Consider the following 26,338-nt stretch of genomic DNA (forward strand, 5'->3'; position numbering starts at 1 on the left):
GAGCTCCACACACATCTGCTTTTCACATTGCCTGCAGCCACAAGTTCTCAGCCACACTCCTATGTGACATCTGAGCCACAGTGCCCGAGACAAAGCCAGTCCTAAGACTTACCAGCACTAAGGACTGCATTCTCTTCAACCACTTTAGAGATGTAAGCATCCGGGTTAATACAGAAGTCACTGGAGCCCTAGATAGAGGCAGGACAAAAGGAAAAAGGAGCATCAAAGAACACCAATATAAAATACCAGTTGAGCCAGGTTAACATCAGGGAATCTTCCACTGCAGGGGGGTTTCAGATGCTGAAGTCTCCCTGTGATCCCCACTAGTACAGCTTTAGGCAGCCTCAGCAGAGCTAGAGTACAAGCTCATTAGGACAGCTACCTAGAATAAGACTCACAATAAAACAGTGTGTAACATGTACTAATAGCTACTTAATCTTGTGTCTGATAAACCTGCAGCAAAAGGTGAATGGAATTTGGACCAAAGCCACTTACCACAGCAACAGCCAGTTCCAGACCCAAGGACCCCCAGCTAACAATCAAGGCAAACACCCCAAGCAAGCACACCCTGTAGGAGACAGACAGATGGCAGATGTAGAAACTCTCATTTCAAACTAACCAGATTCTTTCACAAGATGCATTATCTGCAATCCAAAGCAATTACCAAACTCAAGACATTAACAGTCACTGCATCTTCAGATAAACATTTTATGTGCTGCTAACAACAGCAACCAGAGAAGCTTATGTCCAGTTTTTGGTTCACATGCTTCTTGGCCCTGGGGCCCCAGCAGGAAGAAGACTAAGATAGAATAAAAGTCTTTGGTCAGCTCTTGGCAAGGAGGCCAAAGGAACAGAGGCAGCCCAGGGGATGGCAGACTGGGAGATGAATGACTACATTCCTGTCACTTGGGCTATTCTCACTGTGGACATTACTTTCTACATGTGAAAGACACTGAAGAGAAAAATAGCCCCATATATCTATGTGAAAAAGAAAAAAGGGGAATACCAGCAGCACAAAACACATCAAAGCAAACCAACAAACAACCCATAAAAATGCGGTGATTGAGAATTGGGCAAATTCCTTCTGTTTCCAGAACAAGGCTGTCTTGTGTAAGTGGTGCATTGTCCATAGATAATGAAGCGAACACTTGGCCTGTGTTGGGACTCCTGACGCTGGTGTCAAGCTGTGTGCACCTGAACACAACCCAAGTACCCCACACAGCCCCAGGAGAGAGAAAGGCACAGAATGGGGATTCACCTTGCAGCAACCACAGAGCCTCAGCAGATCCCGTGCAGCACTACAGAATACAGTGGCCTACTACATAAGGACAGCACTGCTTGGTGCCTTTGCCTAAGCACAGTTACCTGTTCAGTATGACATGGTTTTTAATCTTCCTTTCAATGAAGATGACTGGGTCAGTAGCTGATTGCTTGGCTAGAAGATCTAAAACTGGCATTTCACCACCTCGCTTGGCTCTGACACGCTTGTTTCTCTATGCCACGTGTTCCCTTGGGGAAATGCCTTAATATGAACTTCTGGCTAAGAGGGAATGAGTTTCTAATTTAAACCCTGGGTTTGCCATCTGTGCATACACTTGGACCTTTGTCTGCATAACGTGCCAGGTATGAAGTCATCTGGCAAATAATGAATCTGAATATGCATTCCAATTATTAATGGTACCATCACACACCAGGACAAACTCTTTGCTATATCAGCTGCCAAGCTGTCATTATGTTTACGACACTGGTATATTTGCCAAATGTGCCAAACCAAACCAAGCTACAATACAGGGAGACAATCGCTTTTTTTCTTGTAATGGGGCTAGAGCGTGGCAACATTTGCAGTGCTTTGTAGAAACAGATATGCATTAATATTGCAGTAACATAGCAACAAGACTTCTTATAACTGTACAAACCATTGCGTGTTCTCTGTAAAGTCTCTTCAGGTGTGACAACCAAAGGTAAAGAGGATCAGACTGTGACACAAAAGGCATTCTACTAGGCTGTGTAAACACACGCAGTGCTTATCATCCATTAGCAAACGCCTTCACCACTGTAGAGAATTAAAGGAGACTTCCACAGCCTGTAAATCCAAGGGAGGATGTTCGCATTACTATCTCCCAGCTGACTCCCAAGCAAACACAGGCTACCAGCGCTGCCCAGCAGAAGGCACACTGTCCAGCTCAGTTGGTTGTTTTTGATGTGAGAGCAGGCATAACAGTATCATGGAGTTGTACAGCTCCTTCCTGTGAACAGCCCTCACATGTAGCCCTACTTCAATCCACAGAGCAATGCTCTACAAAGGCACTCTACAGTAAGAGGCAGGTTTAGACTGTTCAGACTTAGAAGCCCTTGAAATCAATTGACAACAAACTACAGGTTTAAACTAGCAGGCACTTGCAATCCTTACATACTGTACCTGGGTCAGGACTTACCCCATAAGAATGGCCCTGGAGTTTCTGATGAGCCCAAAAAGCACCAACAAACATATCAGAACATGGAACAGGAGCAGGCCCAGATATCCCAGCCACCTGCAGCAAATAAAGACACAGTCAGCAAAGGAAAACTGATGTATGAAAGGGACAGATTAAGTGGTCCGAATGTCTCATGGGGAAAAACAAGAAGAAAACAAACTTAGCCCTTGTTTTCTTTGACGAGCCACTGCTAATGATTAATTTTCATAAATCACTGGCTATTTGCTGTGTCAAGAGCCCAGGGAGGCAAATGCATTTAAACAACATGATTAGCATACACAGTTATTGAGAAACGATACTGCTAACCTTGCTCTAGTACAAAAGCCACACACAACTGGACACCATCAGGTAAAGAAGCAGCACTGCATCTTGCTGAACTCACAATATGTTTGTTAGAAATGCTTCAGTTGATTCAAATGTGTGGATAATGGTTTTCTTTCATGAAATACAGCTGGTGTTATCTTTTATTCAATAACTTTAATAAAAAGGAATGTTAGCGTGTGGTGTTAACACATGGAAGAAAGTTTACCTTCCTACTTTATTCAAGTTAATGTGGCATACAGCTTCTCTCCTTAGTGTTAGAGCACAAGCAACCAATCTTATACATTGAAAACGTTTCCCTCTAGCTAGTAACCAACACTCTTAAGAAAAACGTTGCTGTCATGCATTTTGATTTAAACTGAATACAGTTTTGCCACATGATGAAGTCAGCTGAGTGGGCCAAGAGCACCTACAGTAATATACAGCCTTTTGCTCAGCCCCATAGAATGCACACACATCACTGCTGCAAAACAAATGCCACAACCACTACACTAACAGGGTGCTGCATACCTGTACCAGTCATAGAGGTCAATCTGAATTGCCAACTCCTCCAGAGACAGCTCTTCATTCTTCCAGAAGGGGATTTCAGTTGTTTGCCTGACCAGATCATCCAAGAGACTTTGCAGCTTCTGGATAACATGCAAGTGGTCCGTCTGCTTTGCAAACATCTCCTCCAGGATGAGCAAATTTGGCTCTGCTGTTTGGTTCAGGGCCACTGTGGTATCAAGTACCTGTAGTATGGCAAAGGAAAAGGACAAGAAGTCAAGGAAGTAAAAGATAATTCATCCTTACTAGCAAATTATGGACAGATTCCAGTTTTCCTGTCTGAAGAGGCTCAGACTGCTTACCCTTCAAACTCAACCTATAAGCAAATAATTCTACATCTCTGTTTTAATGAAGTTTAAATGCTATTTTCTATATCAAGCAAAACTGCTCAAACCCAGAACACAGCCGCTAAGGCTGGGAATGCCATTTTTTCCCCAAAAGAGACATTCACCTTAATCCTAAAGAAGGTTAAAAATGACTGCAATCAAGTCTAGCAGCAGGACATCTGTTGAAGGTTACCATGCCATGAGATTAGGAGGTTAGCAGCCACCAGGGTTGCAGAAAGAGTTAATGAAGTTTGATGTAACACAGGAACAACCAATTGTGCTAAAGTGATCCTTTTTGCTAACAGACTTGTCTGCCTTGGCCTGCCTCCATGTCCATGGAATAGAGCTGATCAGAAGCTGTATTTAAAACAGGCACAATCGCAAAGAGAAGACTTCACTTAACGAGCTGTGTTTGCTTTGATATTTTTAGAAGAGCTGAAGAAAGCATCTCTCCATTAACGGAAATTTCAGCTCAGAAGCTGACAAAAAAAAGGCAGAGAGACACACACAGCCAGATTCAAGAGATGTGCTGGGAAAGCCTGCCCATTCCCACACTATCCATTTGCTTTTGTGCTCACCCGGTCTTGGACACCTGCCACGGTGCGGTTTGCATGGCGTAAGGAGTACGTTAGCCGGTGGATGCCATCACTTGTCTCCCCATTCCCATAGAAGCCAACAGCTATTCCAGCACTGCAGAGAAAAAAAAAATGCAAGAAAAGGTACAGTTAAAGCTAAGGGACAGCAATATAAGGCACTGCTTACTTCTACAGATAAATCATAGCAGTTCTTCCACAGTCACATCACAGACTTTGATAGAAAGGGATGCTGCATGCCTCCACAAAGAGCAGCTGGGGGTAGTTATGCTCCCCAGCAACCACACACAAAAATCCCCTGTAAATACTTGTGTGCACTTCCCATGTAGCCAATAACTGCTTATACAGCACACGTGACAAACCATTACTTCTCAATATGTATATTTCATTTATGGTCAATAATGGAAATCTGTTAAAGAACCATTAAGGAGCTCAGCCCTAGACATGGAAAAGTAGAAGCCCAGCCAGCCAAGCTGCCCTCCAGTGGCTCCTGCAAGAGGAATGGGTGCTGCCATTGCTATGCCAGCAATCCCAAGCCTTCTCTGGATGTTAAATACAGATTGATTCATCATATTTTTAAGAAAAGAATATATAGAGCTCGCAGTGACCACTCATCCACAACAGTGGATCTTCTAGATCCATTTTCCATGTCTTTTTCACACTCTGACAGTAGATGTTCAGGCTTATTTCTTAATTTATCTTCCCATCAGAAGCATTTGTGTTGTATTGATTTAGAGAATTGGGAAGCAAAGTTTAATAACTTACTGGGTCAAAAAGCTTATTTATTTTTAAGCAAGTGAATTCCAAGCTCACAGACAATTCAACTCCAGCTGTTTAGCAAATTACCACCTATCAGCTGATTTGCTGTAACTGTTTCACACATCAGTCCACTCCAACTATGAAGTAAACCATATTAGCTTAAACCTCGCTTATAGGAAGAAGATGAGTTACAACCAGGAGATTATCTCAGGCAAGTCAGCAATACCTTTTTATTAAGGCATCACTGCAGGAACTCACCACTCCCCAAGTCCTTTTTTCTCCCCTTAATAACAGGGAAAGAAAGAACTGGTGAAGGGGTCATATAACTAAACTCAGGGGAAAGTCAATCAAGACACCAATTTCCTCTTCTTATCTCACATTTGGCTTTAGAGTATTTAGACTCTTTTCTGGGATGGTTCTCAAGACACTAAGATTGGGCTACAAGAAAGGAAGGCAGTGGTGGGTGGAGGACTGGTTTTGTGTTGTGGGTTCTTTTTTTTTTTTTGTATAAATCAAAGATTTCCTGGATTAAACGGTTTCTTCACAATAACTTTGTGTTATAGCACAGCAGTCACAGAGGTGGTTTGAAGGAGATACACAAGAGGAAGGAAACAAGTGAGACAACAGCTTTCAGAGTAAGCATAGTGCCTTTGTTTTAACAGGAAGGGTCACCACCACCCAGATGGGAAATGAACCCACACAGGCCAGGGTGGGCTTTGCCCAGCTGACAGGCACTTGCCCAGCTTTGCTTTGGCACATACACCAGCCTGCAGTCCAAACCACTGCTTCAACTGTCACTCCTCTTCTGCAGAGCAGATCCACTATGGAAATCTCAGCCTCACATTGTTCCAATAATTACATCTCTGTAAATCACAGAGGGCCTGGCCCACAGAAGTCCCAGCTGAAGCCTCCTGGGGATGGCAGGTAACTGCATCACATGCAGAGAGAGGGCTGCAGCAGATAGCCAAGACTTAATATTTGGTGTTAATACAAGAACGGAGTCTTTCTTCATTAACACCATTCCTCAAATATTGTCATAATGCCAACTATACCAATAATGAAAGAGAAAAGCCTTCCGCCTTGCTCCCTGCTGGCAGCTTTATATCGCAGGTGACAGGGATTAAGAAAACATAACAAAACAAAACCAACACTCTCCCACCTCTGAAAAATACACCTATCTCAGAGCCTAAGTTATGCTCAGGATAAGACAACTCAGCATCTCATCACTGTAATTACAAACTTCTAGCTTAAATTTCCCTGATCTTGTATCAGAGCCAAACTCAGATGAACCATTTTATGGATCAGCAGAAAACTTTAGCAGCTGCTTCTACAACCAAATAAAACCCAGGACATTCTTGACACTGAATATGCAGATTCAGACCCCGTAGTTGGTAAGTGATTTTATTCATCCCATTCCAGTTACTATAATGCTATTCTTTCAGCACAGGCTGAACCCTGCTGTTCTGTTCTTGGTATTCCAGCACAGTTTGGTGGAAGAGGCTCAGAAGCAGCATGCTGCAGTCATTTTGTCCCTAACACCATGATACATGTAGGTACCTCCACCAGTGTACTCAAATGTGCTAGGCATGCAGTGCTCCCCATCACAGGAACCAACCTGAGACTCTGCCAAAGCAGAAGCAGCACTGCCCAGCAGCCATCCTCACAGGCTTTCTGCCCAGCCCTACATTACCAACTTCAGCTGCCCACACCCAGCAAGGCATAGGCATGACTCCTATAAGATAACACTGCAGCAACAGGAATTGGGGATGTAAGGCATTTAATTCAAATAACAAATTCCTCCTGACACACATGCTATACATTCACTAGTGTCTACGTGCAAGATGAATTACCACATTGCTGCCCAGCAAAAGCCAGCCCTGCACTCACACTCTGTCTAGGAAAAGCCAGGCAATGGGGGAACTGCTGATATTTAGATTTGCATTTGGCCTCACATACATCCAACAGTTGTTTCAAATCCCTGCCCATACACATGCACACAGGTAAAAGTTGCTATTGTTTAAGGTAGTTTTTAACTACATTTTTATTTGATTAAAAAGAAACATGGGCTCTCCTTCACTGGGGCTCAGTCTTTTTAAGTAAAAATAGATATACTTATTGTGACCCAACAATGTAAGCCCTTGAGGCCAAGACAGACCACGTGGCTCCATGCACAAACCCTAGAAGGTTCTGCAGCCTCAGCTATAGCAGATGCCTCTCACAGTACACTACAAAATGATTGCCCAATGGGGAAGGGTCTGCATTGCTATCATGCAGCACAGATACAAAACCAGCAATCCTGAATGAGAAAGCTTTTTTCCTACCCTAGCACCCTCTGGAAGATAAAACTCCAACACATTCTCAACACTTGTATAAGAAAGTCATCACTGCTTCTGCTATTCTTGTTTCTGCCACACTCCTCTCCCCACCACACACACAAACCTCACCTCCCAATTCCTCTCCATCCCACCCCCAGTTCTTCCACCCAGACCTACTTGTGTCAGTTCCCTGCTCCTTCCACCACCCCTCCCTCTCTCTGCCTTCCTTCTCAATAGTGTATTTTAAATGAGAATCTGAAAATCCATCCCACCAAGCTCTTAAGGGTCATGTAATAAATCGCCCCTGCTGCTTGGTTTAGCATTTAAAAAGCCACTTGGCTGCTCATTTCACTAAGTTTTAGGAAACTTGTACACATTAATATGAGAAAACTGGGCATATCTGAGATTAACACTCATTTCTATTGCCTATATACCATAACCAGTTCTTTAAAGAGTTAAGTGATTGGAGACGGAACAAGTGCAGGCTGTGACTTTTACATATTCATACAGAGACAACAGTACGATTTGAATTACTGCATGTTGCATACATACACTTCAATACTGCTTTAGAGCAAGGCCCAAGAAATTCAAGTCTGCAGAAAAAACACACATTTCCCTCTCTTTTCCTGAAAAGCTCACAGCTGAATTTCCCTGAGGACACAGACTTGCTACTATTTGCATGAAAGAGTTGTGTGAGCTCAGGACACGCCATGATAAAGAGACAAGAAATAGGAATCAACTGCAATTCCAAATTACTTAGCAATGTCACCCACAAAAAAAATGTTTTATGGATTACACGAGGTATATGTGAACAGCAGAGCATTAATCTGACAAGGAGAACATATTCATTCCTGCTGCTGTAGAGATCTTCCAGTCGTAACACACGCTACACACAGTGAAAACCCCTGTGGATGTTCAATCACCAGTCTGAAAAGATGAGCACTAGCCATTCACATCACATCTTTAGAAATGAATAATCTAACTACACCAAGTCAGCTTTAATTACAGGAACTTCATAAGGAGAGCCCTTTTTAGACTTTATGTTCTCAGGAGGAATGTTAATTTGTCTCTCTAATTACCACCTTGCACTTTAGCACCAAGGGAAAGTGCTATTACTGGCACTTGAGAAAGCAAGATTTCACCACCTATTTGTACCCATTTCTTTTAGGTATTCTCTCCAGGAAGCTTCCTACTTGCCTTCAGAGCAGAGCTTCCTTCTGGGAGCACTACTGTGACCTACAGGTATTTGAGGATGAGATGATTTATATGAGATGACAACTCCCTGTGCACAGAAACTGATGGAAATTACTAAGGACTAGAAATGAACTCAGTTCTCGAGGAATAATCTAGGGAAGTCCTTCCTGCAGCTTTGTGGTTCAAGCAATTTGGAAGACACGCTAGGGAGACAGTTTGCTAGAGAACTCCAGTTAACCAGTTCTGCCTTCCTGCTGGCTCAGCAAGAAATACAGAGTCATTAGGAAATGGTGACACACGATGTGGTACTCAGTAGGATTCATTAACAGCCCTTGGGAATCACCCACTACCCAGATAAGCATGTATTAGTCATGGCTGGGCTCAAACAGAGTTAACTAGTTTTCAGCTAGGAAGCCAACAGACCGCTCCATGGAACCTGAACAGCCTGTCTGCATCCTCTTGCTGTTTGAGCATCCAAAGTACCTGTGTTCACTTGCAAACAGCGGTGCAGTCTGCCTCTCAGGTCAGCCTGCTGCCACAGACAGGTGTTCAGAAGAGCCTTATTTCCACTCATCACAATGTCACAGCATCTGCTGCTCAGGCAGTTCTGCTGTGTGTGACACAGCCAGGATAGGATATATCCAGTTGACTAATCTTTAACTCTTGGTATTTAATTGGGACTTCCTGCTAGCACAGAATAGATTCCATGCTTGCTGGGAGCTGTGTTTGCATTCCCAGACAAACACCGAGTGCAGACAGCCAGAAGTCATCAGTTCAAGAGCACTGTCATGTCCAGCTGCTGGGAGAGGGGCAGAACACAGAGCTCAGTCCCACAGGAGAGCAGCAACACTCAGACAGCACCTTCATCTCCCATGGATGATATCATCCTGCTATCACTAAACAAACCAAGGTCAGTGGGGACTTTAAAAATAACAAAATGGTTCAAAACAAGTATTCATGCAATATCACCACAGATCCCAGTAGAATCTTAATTTTTAGGATACTCCTGAATTTAATACTTGCTAAAACAAATGGTACACCAAGGATGTAAACCAACTGGTTACACTTAGAACGAGCCTAAAATGTTTTCCGGCTTGCGGCCATGACTGGGAATAGCATCAGTCTCACCAGAATTTAAATGCTGACCTTCCAACTTTAAATTGTCTCAGGCACACTTGGGGAGATATGCAGTATTCCTCCTTTTCAACCTTGCCTACAATTAAAAACAAACAGAACTACCACACTGCAGCAGCTGTCTTGGACATGAATGCTGCATAACAATAGCTAACAAGTGCCTGTAGCAGCAACACAACTATAAATAGAATCAGTTGGAGCTTCTGTACAAAAGGGTTAGGACAACAGAGCTTTCAGTGGATTGGAATGGATGCAGTTGAAGCTCTTGAGATCACTAAAAATAAGGGTGACTGAAGTTGAGATTTCTTCTTTATGACTTGTTCTCTAGTTTGTCTTTCTATTCCAGGCACTTACTTGCAGTCAGCAAAGCACAGGAGAAAGAGCTCTGTGCAAAGGCAGCGTAATTTGCCAATGCACTAGCTCTCCAAATCACTGAGCCCTGGACTTCATAGGCAAATATATCCTCAGCTTGCTATATTCACAACATAGCAGTGTCTGTGCTGTGGTGTTTGTTCAAGTACTACAAGGGTTTTCCAGTCTCTCGGATATACCTTGAAAGGGTAAATAGACAAGTCCATTAATAGCCCTTGAAGAGTTAAGCACGGCCTTCAAGGAACATGCTTGCTTCCATAAAGGTGGTGGATCTAGAATGTGATCTATTAGCAATTACAGTGAGCCATGAGATGACAAAATGCAAGCTTGTCGTTGTTATCTCCTGCTTCCAGATCCCACCATTGAATTTCTAGGAAATAGGAATTACATCTTCATTGACCAAAAACCATAGTGTCTCTCAGTGTCTTCTGCAATGTTCTCCACTAGCTTCTTAACTCTCTTGTTTTCAGCAACCTTTCTTTTCACCTTACCTCCATAAGTTTCCATTGTTCAGTCACGAGATGAAGCAGTGCTGACACTGGCAGCATCACTAACAACCACTGCATGTTGGTATACATGAAACTCAGCAATGCCTTACGCAAGCTCCATCTGCATGTCCACGTCCAGTCAAAAACCAATACCTCCAGACCCAAAAGAATGATCTGTGCCTCTTTCTTCATAATCCACTTTCCCTGTAGTTGTTCTTTATGGACACCAGGAAATCCTCACCTAGACTTGACAATTCCTTGAACTGTGGACAACATTCTACTTAAGCATTAAGCAGCCAAGGAGATAGCGCCTTTGATTTACCACTTGCACAGTATCAAAGAGCAGGCCATTAGCTATTCCTTTTCACATCACTGAAATCATTAGGCACTTCAGCAAGTGGTAGAGTGGAAGAAAATACATTACAGATCTTTAAAACACACAAATACAGAGTGAAGGAGAGATGACCGCCAACAATTACTAACTACAGGCAAGCGTACCACATATGAGAACAGCACATAGGACATCCTGCACCATGGCAGAAGAGCATCCCCGCCAGCCTTACCTGCACACCAGGGTGGCGATGATGACACACCATGCTGTACAGCAGCAGTCGGCATTCAAATGTTCTTCACTCTTTCGGTGGCGGCAGCAGAGCCAGAAGGAGTAGAACAAAAGGAAGAGCAGGTCCAGAGCCAGGCAGGAGAGCGCGATGCCACCCAGCAGCAGCAGGGCCTGTGGGAAACAAAAGCCATCGTCACCCACGGCCACCTTGAGTTCACAGTGCAGGATGCAAGCAGGGCCCGGAGACCAGAGCAGTAATGCAGTGCTGAAGGACAACTCTGGAAACCAGCTGTTAGGTAGGGGGTTTTGCTTTGCTTCCAGAAGCCATAAACTTGCAGCCTCACTTCCTCCTCCTGCCTCGACTCAGTGATACCACATCCCGCCTCTGAACCACAAGGAGCTGAGCCATTTTGTCCACCCCGGTCCACAAACAGTCAAAGTCAATCAGGGAGGGTTTCCCCTTTGCTCCAGATCAGAGGTCAGCAGATTTAGAGAGAGGGAAAAAAATAAATAAACAGTTCGGCCAGCTGCCTCTATCTGTACAGTCCTTTAATCCTCATGAATAAATATGCAGGGTTCTTCATTAGAAATCCAAGTGCATGAGTAGGTCTGAAAGGGGGTGGAATATATAATACATGAATGAGATTGAATTAAAAAGAAAAAGAATGCCCATGCAACTCTTCTATTCTAGATAGGCCTAGAATAAGTGCTAAACCCTCCATACACCACCCATCCGCTTAAAAATATACAGCAAAACTAATGCAGGTGCTACAGACACAGCAGCTCAAAGTAGTCACAAGCTGAGGTAGTAAACCTCTCATTGATGTGATCTCACAAAGATGATAAAGGGCCTGGAACATCTCTTCATGAGTGATGTATGTCACACCTATTTCTAGTCAAATACGCCCTGGGTAAACAGGAAAGCTTTATAAGTGGTTTACTCCATTCCAATTGCTTTGTATTCAGAAAATCCTGGCCCAAATGCCAAAATTCAAAACTGCTTTGCTGAATAAAAAGTGAAATCACTTCTAACACCAAATCCAGCCACCCTGTCTCACATGAATGAATGAAATAAAGGACTTAATTTCATGTAGAAAAGTTTGAGGGTACTCCCTTGGCTAGTGGTAACAAACACCAACTAACCATAAGCATCATTAAAGGCCCTAAGTTTCCATCAATGCCCTAATATTGAAGAGGCAGGCATAGATCCCTGTCGGCAAATGTAACACAAAGGTTTAGGCTTTTTAAAATAGCATCTCTTGTCCTTCTGGCCACAGTTGCAACAAAGATCATCAACAAAGTTTGTGAACACTTCTAAGCCAGACTGGTAACAAGTTCCTCTTCAGTAAAGTTTTTCTTTCCCTTCCCTCCTCCCAAGCTTGCTCTGTAGGTACCTCACAGCTGGGTTATTATCCTGGCAAGCTACACAAGCCACACAACACTGGAACATACTTCCCAGCCAAGCCAACATCAGTGTTTACAGGCTGCAGTGCCCATCAACCATTCATAATGAGATTCATGCTCATTAGGGCTGTCTGCTGCGTCACAGATATTCCATGTTGTGCCGTGCTGCCTGCCTACACAGACCAAAGGAACCAACCCACAGCTCAGCAGCCACACCAGGGATGCAAAGCGCCTACAGGTGTAGCTTTCCCAAACCAAACATCTGAAACTCCGTCCCCCTATAGGAACTGAACCTTGGGATGTTTGAGAGAGAGAGAAGTGGGGGTGGAAGGGAAAAAGCACAATCCCCCTTTCCCATGATTACGCCAGATGGTGTGCGCTGCTCGAGTTCCTGAGCAGAGAGAGGCCTTCGAGAGGGAAGCTGCCTTCAGAGACCTGAAGTTCCCCAACTTCTAAAGGCCTGCCATGCACAAGCACTCAATACTAAATTAACCAACACATTCAGCGTACCAAAGCTCCTCAGGGACGCTGGTTATTTTTTAAACACTTCAGGCTGCCGCAACGCCAAGCTTTCCTGCATTGCATGCCTGCACTTCTTCGCTCACACCCTCAGCCCTCCCGCACACACCCGCAGGCACTGCTGCTGGAAAGCAGAGCACACCAAAAATCTTCTCCCACAGACTCTGTATCAGCAAGAAAGTCACTGCAGCTCCAGATGTGGAGGAACAGATCCCGTCAAATGGGGAGAAGAAAAGAGTAAGGGGGAAAAAAGCCTCCTAAAAAGACTGCTGTGCACCAAAGAACCTGAAGTCCTCGCTTTGAAGGGACACCTTAACATATGCTGAATATAAGCACTTAGCCAAAAGGACTTGGCTGGCCAGTGCACCAAGATCTGTGTTTCATTTTCCAGCAAATATTTGTTTTCCATTAATGGACATGTGCCATGACAACAAGTGAAATCATCCAGCAGAGCAGTTATTAATCTTTTTGACTGATGAGTCAGTTTAGGACCCAGAGATGGCTGGCAGTGAAAGCCTGGTTGTAACCACAGATATGCCTGCGCCTGCTTCTCAGGATTAAATAACAGTATTTAAAAAGGGAGGCTGAGGTTGGATAAGCCCTCAGACATTTCATCCTGCAACACTAAATCTGGGACTCGGTTATCCAAGGCCACATTATCCCGAGTAAATGTAAAGTTATGCACTGGGCCTTTTGCCACAAAAGAGCATCAATTTGTCTTTGAACATTTGCTGAACTATCAGAACCTTTATCGCAAATGATGCATGAACTGCCCTTACAGGAAAACGGAGACAACTTGGAGGAGCAACATTTTACCACTGTGCTGACACTAATGGCAGAAGCGGAGACAGAGCAGTCCCTGAAAATGAGCGTAAATCCAAGTGGTATCAGCCAGGCTGGCAGGAGACAAAGCTACGGTGTTCAGAAGCTCTTTCAAAATAAAAGCAAACAGTGGTACACAGGGAAGTAACCAAGAGCAGCACTGCTAGTTTGGAAGGGCACCGTGAAACCTGAATGCTCTTGGTCTGGTCTTGTGCAGGAATGTGCTCAACAGCCTCCTGCAGTGTAAACTACCTTCCTCAGCTCAGACTGGCTGCCAGGGTTTATGGCATTCACCCACTCAATGGGAATAAGAAGCCAAAAGGGACAGAAAACATCTAGGTTCTCTTGCAGAGAGAAGCACCATCATAGCAGGAAATACAGGGCAAGGCAAGAAGCTCCCCCCAGAAAAACACCCTTGTGCTGGTTAGCTGGATTGAGCCAGGAGCCTGCACACTGTACTAGGGTACCTTTAGGTGCTGATATTGCACCCAAAGACATATATGCTGATTGGCCTTAAGTGCAGCATAATTCACAGCCTCCAGGACCTTCTGTTATTGCAGACAGATTCAACCAACATGCAGCCCTGTCCACTGGATGACAAATGCCCACGCAAAACAGCTGTTTGCAGCTCACTCCAACCACAAGTTCCCAACTGTGATCTACGTCATTATGTTCATGAATGTCTCTCTCATCTCTGTGGTCCTCGAAGGCTAATTTCTGCTGCTGAAATTGCACTTAAGGGACGGATGCTCCATTCCATCCTCCCCAGCAGGAAGTGGCCTCACATAAGAAATTGCCATCACAAATGCAGTTAAGAAAGAGAATATCAATCTACACAACAAAAAAGGGCTATACAAGGTACATCCGAGTACATTTCCTAATAGAGGGAAGCTCAAAATAAAGATGAAGCACTCTAAAATAGGAGGTAAATGTTGGACTGCACTCACAGAAGTGTCAAGATCCAACATTGCCAGAAGAGCTGCTGGTTCATCACCTAGCTATAAGAGGAGTGATGGCTTGAGGGAGTCCTCCCACCTCCACCTCTGCCTGCCACAAAGGTTACTTGGCACAATAAATCCTGGCACCAGCACAGGGTTAGAAAGTTAATCCTGAATAAGCACATGGATTATTTTGAATCAATGTGCATTAACTGAAGTTTTACCCATTTCAACCTATCCAGCTTCCAATAACCGTATTTTCTTGACCTGAGCTATATTAGCAGCAGCACGGCATAGTGAACAACCATTCACATGGAATAGGCGATAGTTATTTCTGGATAGCATTGCTATTTTATTACTAGTCATAAAGTCCACTAAAACCTCAAGAAGAAACTTGAGACCAAAGCTGAAAGCCCTCAGGTGGTTTCTGAAAATCACAGCGCTTTGCTTTTAATCTTCCCTTAATAGTTTAAAAATTATTTCATCTTAAACTTTGCAATTCCAACCCACAGGACAAAGATATAAAACCCAGCAGCTATAGCTTTTGAGCATCCCAACAACAGGGCTGTATTAATCATTGCCAGATTGAAAACCATTTTATAGTTCTACCTTCAAGTTGGCATTTGCCTAAAAACAAAAAGCTTTCCATTCAATCTGCAACTAACGTTCCTTCTGGATTTCCATGCAGCCACTTAAGATTGTGATAATAAAACAGACAGAAAAGGTTAAAGGAGTGTGGGAAGAGAAAAACGTTCACCCAGAAGAACAAATGAAGCAAACTGGGCTGCTGCCAAAGCAGCACTCATCTCTATTTATTCCATGAAGGACGGAAGTCTTCTTAGCAAGAAAAGAAACTTCTGTGGGATAGCATCAAGCCCACCCTCCTTCCCACACCTTTTTTTGCAGCATCTGAGGAGCTTACGTACTCACAGATAAGTAATTATGTCCTACTAAACCAAACTCTGTGTAATGCTGGCAACGGAAGCAGCACGTTTTGACCCCTCATCAGCTTGTTCTGAATGTGCTGCTGTGAGCTCATAGGCTTGACTTTCATTTCATCTCCCATCTGATGGGAAGAGTTGCATGTGGCGTTCATTGAGGTGCTTCGCTGTCTTGGGATGTCATTCATCCACAGCTTCTAGAGAAGGGAGAACACAGGCAACCATGTATTGGCAAATCTAATTGGGAAAGGGGTTGGGGGGACGACATGGAAGCTGCTACTGATCTCAGCACCAAACCATCCCTATCTCCTCTGCCTGGGGAAGAGGCCTTCCCAGGCCAATTACTGTATTCAACACAGCAGAGAGCCAGGCTGGGCAGGAAACGTGATATGGAAGAGCCTTTTCCCACAGTACTGGGATGTGTTCTCCTTCATTAGGGATCCCCCAGCAGAGAGGAAGAGCACCATGGAAACAGAGGACAGGTTCTACTGTCTTATCTCCTTATACAGACATCTCCCAGGGAAAGCACGCTGTACAGAAGTGCAGTACATTATGGATAGATGTACTAACAGCAAGTCCACACTGGAGCAGCAATATAGGCCAACACTTCGCCTTTGGCTTTTTTGGCTACTGGCTTTCCTTTCTGGGAAAAAAAGGGAAATGCCAAGGATTATGTCATGCTTCTTTATTTTTACTTTTAAAATCACCTGAGGATAATACACCAAGCTAGAACGGATCCGCAGTTGAAACATCTAACATGACTAGATAGCTGAAATCTATTCAGCCAGGCTGGGTAAATACATAGGCTGGTTTTCTCCGTCCTGAGAAACAACCTACACAGGTAAGGGCATTCTGGAGTTAATTGGAATTAGAGCTGTGAACTAAAGCCACTTTAATTACAAATGAGCGTTCACACAGGGATTTACTGTAGTTTAACTAGAATGGCCTTAATTCAATGCAGTTTAATTCACTTTAGTGCATTTAAAGTGGTTTAACTAATCTGCTTTGAATTTATTCCTCCAGTTAATTCAGATTAAATTCTCAAGTGCTCTTGTACGGGTAACGACTGAGAACAAGGCTAGGTTGATTAAAAATTTATCACCATTTCCTCCATACTAACATTCTGACCTCTTACTTCATAATTAAAGACTTTCCACGTTGCCTTTATATTTGGTCCAACTCACACAAGCCAGCAGCACTGAGGCCAAAAAGGCAAGGCCCTTCAGATATGCTGTTTGTTGCAATAACCAGCACGCGTTGCAGTCAGCACCAGAGTTTGGTTGAGAACTGTGATTTAACAGTTTATAGTGCAGGTACATCTAGACACCTCAGCTTCCATTGGTCGCATGGTGGCGGGTGCTTGAATTTCAGCACAGCCTCTCACCACATAAACCAAAGAGAGATGCAGAGCACTAAGTAGAAAGGATTTGCTTAACAATTGGGTTGGATTTTTTTTCCTGCCCACGAATGCAGATCTAATCCATGCTAATCAGCAGTGAACGCTGGCATTCTAGTGGGTTGAAGTCAAATAACAATCCTTTTATTCCCTTAGCTGTTACCAACTCAGCAATCTCCATCTTACACAGCAAGGAACCATTCCCAGAGGTAAGGGGGTCCTCCAAACTGGATGTTCTTATCCCTAGTTTCTCCATAATGCTGGTTGAAAGCCTCTCTGCACTACAGCGATGAAAAGAATGAGACACTCTCACCAAATTCAGTTTCCACTGACAGGTCCCCACAGACTCAATCTTTATTAAATGAGGCTTAGCTCAGAACTGGCAGCTTGTCAAATGAGCATTCTCGCTGAAAAGGCGGATTTCCTTCCTGGGGATTCTGCAGATTCCATTGCAGAGCTCTAAAAAAAAAAGCCATGGATGCACTGGTGCTCAATGCACGTCTTTGCCCCCAAATCCCAGATCAGCAAAATGTGTAAGGAACCCCCTTGAGAACTTCAGCTTTAGAAGTTTACTTTTTGCTATCATTCCCAGCTGGATGAAGTTAAGCCTATTAGCTTTGCTTAAAGACAAAGATCAAATAAATATTGGGAAAGTGAAGGTGGAGGGCTCCAAAGGGAGCACTGGAAGAGTTCACTGGGTCTCTCCTGCACAGCTGATGCATACATTTGTCCAGCTCACCCATATCAGACCTGCACAGTCCCAACACATTTCCTTTCCCACATGGGATGAGCTCACACCATCCTGCCCAACAGTGGTCCCTATACTCAGTCTTTTAAAAGCAACTTCATTTCCTTGCTTAGAAAGCTGTATCATCCATTAAAGTCTTAAAAATCCAATCTCCTCACAAGGTAATTTTCCAGTAAAGTGGATAATGGAAAGAAACTCTGTGCTATAAAGGCAGTATGAATTTAATGCTCCTTGAACTCAGGGATAAGCAAGTACTGCCTGCATTACCTGGCTCCAGCCCAAGTGCTGTATAAATTCCCATGCCAAGACAATTCCCCATCCCCATCCCTGCTGCGGGAGCTGGGCTCCACTCTCTCTTGCCTGGAACTCCCCGAAGGCGAGATGCAGCACTGCCAAGCTGCCTGTTGCACACAGCCACAGGCTGGGGTTCGCTTGCACAGCTCAGCACGTGACCTTTGCAGCAGTGGTATATTTTAAAAAAGGCAGGAAATGCTTAGGCCTGAAGCCCAGTGACTTAATCCATTTTCCCCCCTCTTTCCCCTCCCCCTTCTACAACGTGGGCTCTCAGACAATACATTTCATTTAGAGGGGAAAAAAGATATGTGCCTATCCTTGCTCACAGTCAAGCAAAGTGTTTGGACACCACATTTGCTACCTATCTATGCTGACCACACATAGACAACACCAGTCTCAGGGATTTGCTTTCATACCCCCCCATCTGTAAGGCATTCGTGTTCTACTGCAGGCTACCAGCTCTCTTTAGTTGCTGCTATTTCTTATGAGATGTGGTTTAAAACACAAGTATTCATGTGGCTCCTATGCATCATAAGAGCTCTGCCTACATTTTGGTAAGGGCAGTTATATGCACCCCCTTCTACTACCCTGTTCCTCTTCAGGACCCAAAGCCTGTTGTTTTTTTTTCCCCAGGATAGAGTAGGGAATGACATAGTGCTGGTTTAAATTAAAAGCCATATTCAGGATCACAGCAGTACTACTTGGTCTGCCTAATCCTCTCTTAAAACAGCTAAGCAAATCAGAGAGCATCAGCCACTAGGGTTCAAACAACCAGCTCTTGGGCTTCTCAAGCGGGATCAGCCCAGCACCTGCCACAGTTCATCCCACAGCAATCAGACACCAACCTGCTCTGAGAAAGGCTTACACACACCTTTTCTGTTTGGAAATGGAAATGCAAAACATTGGGGAAGGACAGTGGAAAAAAGAGCCTTTCCTAAGCAGAACAGAAAACAAAAAACTTATCCCAGATATGGAAACATCACTCAACAGAACAGCCACCTATCAACAGGATCAGTTCATCCCATCATCAGGGATGGTAGTTTCCACAGGAGTGACAGATGCAGATAACGTGGTTATTTCCATCATCATTCAACATTAGTTTTGACTTGCTGGGTTGTCTTCAGTGATTCAATATCACATCACACACACCAGTTAAGAAGCCTTTGGAAAAACCTGAACAAATCGCATATGCATCCTGCTGCATATAGAGCATGCACAGATGTACAGCACAAGCATTCTTCCTTTCATACAGTGCTGGCAACTTCTCCATGCATCTCGTGATTTGCAAACATATCCAAGCAGGGAAAAAACAGATCAAGTGTGGCCACTTCATAACTATACCCCGGGAGTTCAAATAAAAACACCCACTTTCCAAATTTACCTCCAAAATTTCCATACAAAAGAAGTTCATTTTAACAGATTTATTTATAGTTTTAAACAATGGCACTTGGACTGAAGCAGTTATAGAAAGTCAGGCAGGTTGCCTTCCACGCTTTTCCACTGTAGGACCCCTGCAGGGCATCCCATCCCCTTAGGGACATCATTTTGCAGCCTTCCATCTCCAATAATTTCAGTGGGGCTGGAACCATGATTTCGAAGAGTCCACTAATGGAACACAAACAGGTAAGGAAGCTCACTCACTATGGGGAGAAGTGATGCTGTATGGGCAAAGAAAAGCAGCAGTGTTACCTCTGTTCTCAAGTAATGTGTGTAAATAGCATATTCCAGCATCTAACCAGATGAGCTCATTTTTAAGGAGACTGTCCAGGGTAGAGCAGTGGTTTTGTGGCAAGTCTCAGAACTGATCTGCAAAAAAACACTAAGCACTTTTTAATTGGAAGCAATGAATTTGCACTCCTTGCAATCAGAGGGATTGTAGAAGCATTCCCACTGTACCATAGGAACACAAGAAGTCCATAGAAACCCAGGAGAGACAAAAATATTTAAGACAAACATAGATAACATAATCACTGCTGTGCCAGTGGGGTAGTGTTCCTGAATCATTTACAGAATGATATCTTGCCCAGAAAATTGTACACGGCAGCACCTCTGCAGGCACCATTTTAATCCCATTTATATTTTAGGGTATTGGGTTTGGGTTTTTTTTGCCATACATTCACTGCTGCATACACTAAACTCAACTATATCGACATTTCCACAGTCTTCAACATTTCAGTTAAGTCCCAACCCATTGTGCTGTTGCGAGCTGTCCTTATGACATAATTCCTATGTAAAGCCAGCTTTAAGGCAGCACATTGGCCGTGAGGAGAAGCCCCAAAGGACATGGCAGCCTGCCCCATGGGGCTGGAGATCTCCACTATGAGCTGGGAGGGATGCAGACCCCTGACCTACCTATGGGCCACAGATCTGAGCTGACCTGCCTACTCAAAGAACATGGACACTCAGACTGGCAGTGATGAGGGCTGCATTTCTCACCTTAAATTCACTCCAAAACTTCCTCTTTGAAGCTACAGCACTGGGGTTACAAGGAAAAAAACACAAAGGAAATCTGTTCCCTCAACACAAGCAGTTTATTTCCCTCCCCCAAGAAAAACTCAATTCCTGCACAGGAATTATTCTCACACTGCATCTTCCTTGACTTTGTTTGCATTTTTGTTTTGTTTTTCCCCTTTTATTAAAGGAGGAAAAGAAAACTCTAAAAAAAAACACCCCTCCAGGACAAAGTCAACCAATATTCACTATTGAGAACCAATATTCACTGTTGGGAACCTTCAAACCCAGGAACAAAAAATACCATAGAGAGACTAAGAGAGGAAGCAGATCAAAAAACCTCCACGCCAGCCAAGACCCACCGCAGTCACAGCTGGAGCCTTTGCTCCTGCACCACTGACACGGCCGGCAGCCCCATTAAACACTGCTCTGCAGCCCGTGCACGGGAAGCACAGAGCAAAGAAAGGCCTCATGTAGGCTCCTCGCCAGCACTGAGAAGGGATGAGGGCCTCTGGTAGCTGTGCTGATGAGAAAAGCTATTTGAGCAGTGATGCTTTCTTTACAGCTTTTGCTGTGAAGTGCTGTGGAGCTGCAGATAGTCCACACAGCAAGTGGGTGCAAAACAGTGCTGCTGCCTTGAGAGCAGCATTCTGGCAAGTGGTTTGCACATCCAACTCTGCCACACCACTGTCCTGCTGCTGTGCTAGGAACAATGGTCCATGTGATTCTTCAACAGGACAAGAGTAAGCGTGCATACAGATTGCAAAGCCATGCAGTTACAGGTGAAATCCAGTGCCACCAAATGAATTACAGAGGGCACCCCACTTGACAGCCTCAGATCTCAGCATCTCTTCACTGTTTCTCCATTTTCCAGTGGCATCTGGAAGGAGGGGGGAAATAGTTCCCTCCCAGCTCAGCAATGCCAGGCTTCTATCACATACTTAGGGACAAGCACGCCTCACTTCCTTCCTTCACCACCAAGTCCTGGGATAATATAAGGATGGTCAAATACGTTGCTGCACCAGTAGTCACAGCAGTTAGTAGCAGTGTGTATTTGTACCACTTCATCCTATTTCTTGTTAGCTGCTTTCCCTAACAGATGCATCATCGACACTAGAAATCAAAGCGCTCTGAAGGTAAGCTAATACACTCCTTCATAGATCCTTCCATCCTGCTCACACATAATATTGCTCCCAGACCTCAAGTCCTGCAGCACAGGCATTCATTCATTCTTCTCAACTGCATTTTAAGATCAATTTTACAGGAGAGTTCCCAGAGCTCTTATGGAGGTTCTGCCCACGCTGATGTCATGGTTATATTTAAAGAAGGAATCCCACTAAAGTGGTTTATAACATGCTCTGGCAGGACAGTGTAGACAGAACTAAATCCTATTAAGCTACTTAGGTTGCTTTCCCCTCCTAAAGTCATTTGTCAGATGCTGGCCCTGCACACAGCAGCCTACCAGCCTCACACCAGCTTACCAAGAGCCACGCTGAAAACACCGAAGCAAAGAAGCAAATCCAGACACCACACAAACAAGAAACTGGTGCAGTGTTCTGCTCCAGTAACCTCCTGGGACCCCAGAAGGTGGAGGAAGCTGCTGGTTGGCTTCTTATTACAGTTTGGAATCTACTCGCACACCACCAAGTTTATTAGTTAAAATAAAAATGACTTTATATAGTGCTCTTGACATGAGTCAATACAATTTTGAAAGAGAGTACCTGAATGGAAGGCATAGCTTATAAACAGAGATCACACTAATGGGGAGTGGGGGATAACTGGGAGATGAAGCACCATTCAGTCTTAACTTGGCACCCCTGGGAAAAGGGGAAAGCAGCGTTCAGAGCTGTCTGGTCTGCTTTCCCAGTAACTTGAATGCAGGCGCCACTGAGTCCTAAAAGATTAATTCCCATAAATGTTAAATGCACATATTTAAGGCTCCAGTTTTATAGTGTTCACTCCACGAGGTCAACACGTCACTGCTACAAAATTGCAGAGAGAAACCTTGATTTCATGGGCCCCATAAAGTAGCAGAGAACAATAGGCTGGAAGAGACCTCTGGAGGTCACTGTAGTCCAACCTGCTACTAAAAGTAGGACTAATTTCATAGCTGGATGAAACTGCTCCAAGCCTTGTCCAAGCAAGTTTCAAGTGTCTTGAAGCTTGGCTTTCCAGCCCTCCCCTCAGCCCCTACTACAGCACCATGGAAAAACAGTTTGTAAGCAGCCACAGCCAGTTGCCATTTCCCAATGTAACTCATGGCCGCTGCCCCATCAGTGAATCACAGAATGGCCTGGGTTGAAAAGGACCACAGTGCCCATCTGGTCTCAACCCACCTGCTATGTGCAGGGTCACCAGCCACCAAACCAGGCTGCCCAGAGCCACATCCAGCCTGGTCTTGAATACCTCCAGGGATGGGGCATCCACAGACTCCTTGAGCAGCCTGGTCCAGTGCATCACCACCATCCTCTTGCCATGCACCCTGGAGAACAGTTTGACCCTGTCTTCTCCAACCTCTCCTTCAAGTATAAGAATGCTGCTGATGGATCCAACCCTGTGCCATCACCTCCTCTCCTAGTGGCACGGTCCCAAGACCCCCAGCCATCACAGTGGGCTTCCTCAGCCAGCACCCCTCCTGCACAGGGGCCCCAAATCACCTCACAGTTATGCAGCGTGCCTTGCCGGCTGTGAGCATCTGCACACAAAATGGCTGATGACCCCATTTTAGGGCTATTTTCAGCTTGTTTGCCTCCAGCTGCATGACCTACCCCACCTGACACGGTCACGAAGCACCAGAAGGTGACAGCTCTCCCCCCACACACCGCTGAGCGGAGGCGGTCGCTCCGTGGGTGTGATAAATGCAGTCAGTTCCATCCGAGACCGAACGGGAGACTCAACAGCATGAACATTCAAAACAACAACACGAGGCAGCAGAGGGGGATGGAAAGGAGAGGTAGAGGGTCGGAGACAAGAAGCAGCGGAGGAGTTGCACGCTTCAGACTGGAATAAAGGCACCTCAGGAGCTATCTGGGGAGCTGAGGGCACCGATGCTCACGCTCAGCATTGGCTGCTGCCTCCCAGAGCTGCACAGCAACGAACCCAGGGCTGGGATGCTGCCAGCCCACAGCAGAGCGTGACAGGCACAGGCACCGACTGCCTCAGCGCTGCAGCTCTGCACGCATCGATCCCTGTCCCCAGCAGAGGTCAATCAGGGAGAGACAGCAAAGCAGCAGCACCTCGAAAAGAGAAGGACGGGCAGGCTGTGTAGGGTAATCACACCACAATAAGGCAAACCTAGGTTCTGCCTCGTTCCATGGCTCAGCGGGAAGACAATTGCAGGCACAGGCATGGGGTGAGATGTGCAGTTGTGCTCATGTCTGGCGGGTTGGAGCGGTGCTGGCACCCAGAAGGTGTTAATATTCCTCAAAATCAGCACAAGCATCAGTGCTGCGCTTGTAGGTGTTGCACTCCATTAACTTAAGAAAGCAAAGGAGAAAAGAGTCGCAACAGGAAAGCAAACCAAACAAATCTTGGCTTCTCTATTGAAAGGGTGCTGGTTCCAGACCATGCTGACATTAACCAAATAAAAAAGAAATACAGCACCTTTCCCACACAGCTCCCTTCCAGAACCATGTAGAAAACGTTTAGGGACCAAGAATACAATTTCATTTCAAAGTCTGCCACATCTTTTGTCAGCTCCTCTGAGTTCAGTACAACCAAACGAGGTGTGGAGACACTCGATAAGCAGACAGCTAAATGTTAGATTGCTTGGTTATTTAAAGCTTTAGCAAAAGAGGTTCACAGTCATTTACAGGTGCACCATCCTCAGGCTTGGAGATTGCTATTATTTCTGCATCAGCTTGCTTTCATTGCCACAGAAAAGAGGTACGAAGCATCATTTCCATGAGTGGGATCTCCCCACAAAGCGTTTCTTTCCACACTTACAGCAATGTATAGCAATGTGTTGGAGATTACTCTGCCCTTTCTCCACCATCACTGCTGATGTTGGGCAAGAGAAGATGGCCAGGACAAAGCATAGGCAGGTGCTGCCTCACCCCACACACTGGTGCAGCCCCACAGCTATAGGCAGTATAGCTGCCTCTAAACCTTAACAGTTGTCCATCCTGGGTGAGGATGCACACAGCAGGGGGGGGGGTTGAAACTATATGATCATTGTGGTCCTTTTCAACCCAGGCCATTCTATGAGTCTAAGACATAAGGTAATGAGGTTCTCCTCTCATCTTACAAGAGGCTGTAAAATCCTCACATTCACAAATGGAAGTCAGACTGACATCCTATCTACTTCACAAATATTGAGATTGTTATTTAAGTCCAGAGTTGTTATCTATCTAAATTTGACCTGCTGGAGCAACGAAGCACAGCAAACACAACTCCACCCTAACAATCATACCTATTTTTGTTTCTGTGCTTGGTGATCAAAGCTTTTCCCATAATCCCAGGAGCTGTGACCACTGTGGTAACAGCCAAGACAGAAAAAACCCTCCTGTTTCAGGAGGGACTGAAGCCTGTCCTATGGTAATGCAAACATCACATTCAGGAAACAAGTCCCGTGTGTTTGTAAGACCAATGGCATAACAGCAAGAAAGTTGATCCTGCAGCTGAAGTCAGGGAGATCTCATAGCCTTAACTGACCTTACAAGCACTACCTGTGGGATACAAAGAGAGCTCTCCCTCAAAAGTCCGCTCACCTCATTAACAGTCATGGTGCTTTTCATAATCTTGTTCACAAATTCAATCAAGCTCCAGATACAATCTAATCAAGTCGGACAAGCTGGCTCAGAGGAGCTGTCTTCTCAAGTCCTTTAATGGGAGGTCAGCTCAAAACAAGCTCTGATGTCCCAGGACTCAAGCAGCCATAATTCATGTCACTCATTGCTGTAGGCACCAATGACTCTTTCAGCTCCCCAAGCTATTTCAATACTCACTCCAGTGGAGCATTTGATTTCCAGACAACTAGACAAGTTGGGTTTGGCCTCCTCTCCTTGTTGGTCACATCCATAACAATTTCTCCCAGCACAACAGCTCTCCTAGGTGTAGGATGAAGCTGCTACCCAAGGAATTCCATTCAAGTGATTCCTCAAGTTCAAATTTCCCCCTGGAAAACTTAACCCTCCCCAAGAACTCTACTGCTAATCTGAAGTTACTCTCATTTCAGAGTAAGTAAAAAGCACCCACAGATTGTCAGCACTCTTTGTGTTTAGGAAGATCTCATCATTCATGTTTAAAACATGTTTATTACTTTAACATGTCCTTAAGAAGAAATTTCCTCCTTCAGAAAAAAATAAAAAACAACAAAAACTCACACAATGATTAAACAAGGAAAAAAAGTCAATTTCTATTTCATTTGGGGCTAAAGTATTTAAAAGCATCAATGTACCTTATGATCTTTGGGATAACGTAACTCTCAAATATCGACATGTGGGCTGATACTGTAAGAACAGACTATTCAAGGGGTCTGAGGTTCTAAAGTTAAGTTAAAATTTCATCTATAGAGCCCAGAAATAACAGCATCACTTTTAACTACCATAGAACAAACCAACGTGATTGGGACTGAAGCACATCCAGCCGAATATCCCAGGCACTGGCTGGGATACACACAGATTAAGGCACATCTCTCCATTAAAAGTGGGGAGGGGAATTTTTTGTTTCCTTATAAAGCTTTGTGTCACAAAATACCACTTCTTCTCAACAAGCTTCCATAGATAACAAAAGTTTGGCTC

The 26,338-nt window shown here is 44.6% G+C and overlaps 1 protein-coding gene across 3 annotated transcripts in view; it reads right to left on the reverse strand.

The window, feature by feature from the left end:
• TTYH3 (tweety family member 3) overlaps window positions 1–26,338 on the reverse strand; it is a 70,320-nt gene that overhangs the window by 25,784 nt on the left and 18,198 nt on the right. For all 3 annotated transcript variants that reach the window (XM_015876786.3, XM_015876785.3, XM_015876783.3), the window contains exons 2-7: window positions 11,086–11,255; window positions 4,246–4,357; window positions 3,306–3,526; window positions 2,436–2,531; window positions 496–568; window positions 113–188 (exon numbers count right to left, since the gene is read on the reverse strand). In XM_015876786.3, coding sequence (XP_015732272.1) covers window positions 113–188; window positions 496–568; window positions 2,436–2,531; window positions 3,306–3,526; window positions 4,246–4,357; window positions 11,086–11,255 — 748 coding nt within the window. The remainder of the gene's footprint in view (window positions 1–112; window positions 189–495; window positions 569–2,435; window positions 2,532–3,305; window positions 3,527–4,245; window positions 4,358–11,085; window positions 11,256–26,338) is intronic.

Source organism: Coturnix japonica, chromosome 13, assembly GCF_054131305.1.
Source record: "Coturnix japonica strain WE chromosome 13, WE-NBRP24, whole genome shotgun sequence".
Taxonomy (NCBI): domain Eukaryota; kingdom Metazoa; phylum Chordata; class Aves; order Galliformes; family Phasianidae; genus Coturnix; species Coturnix japonica.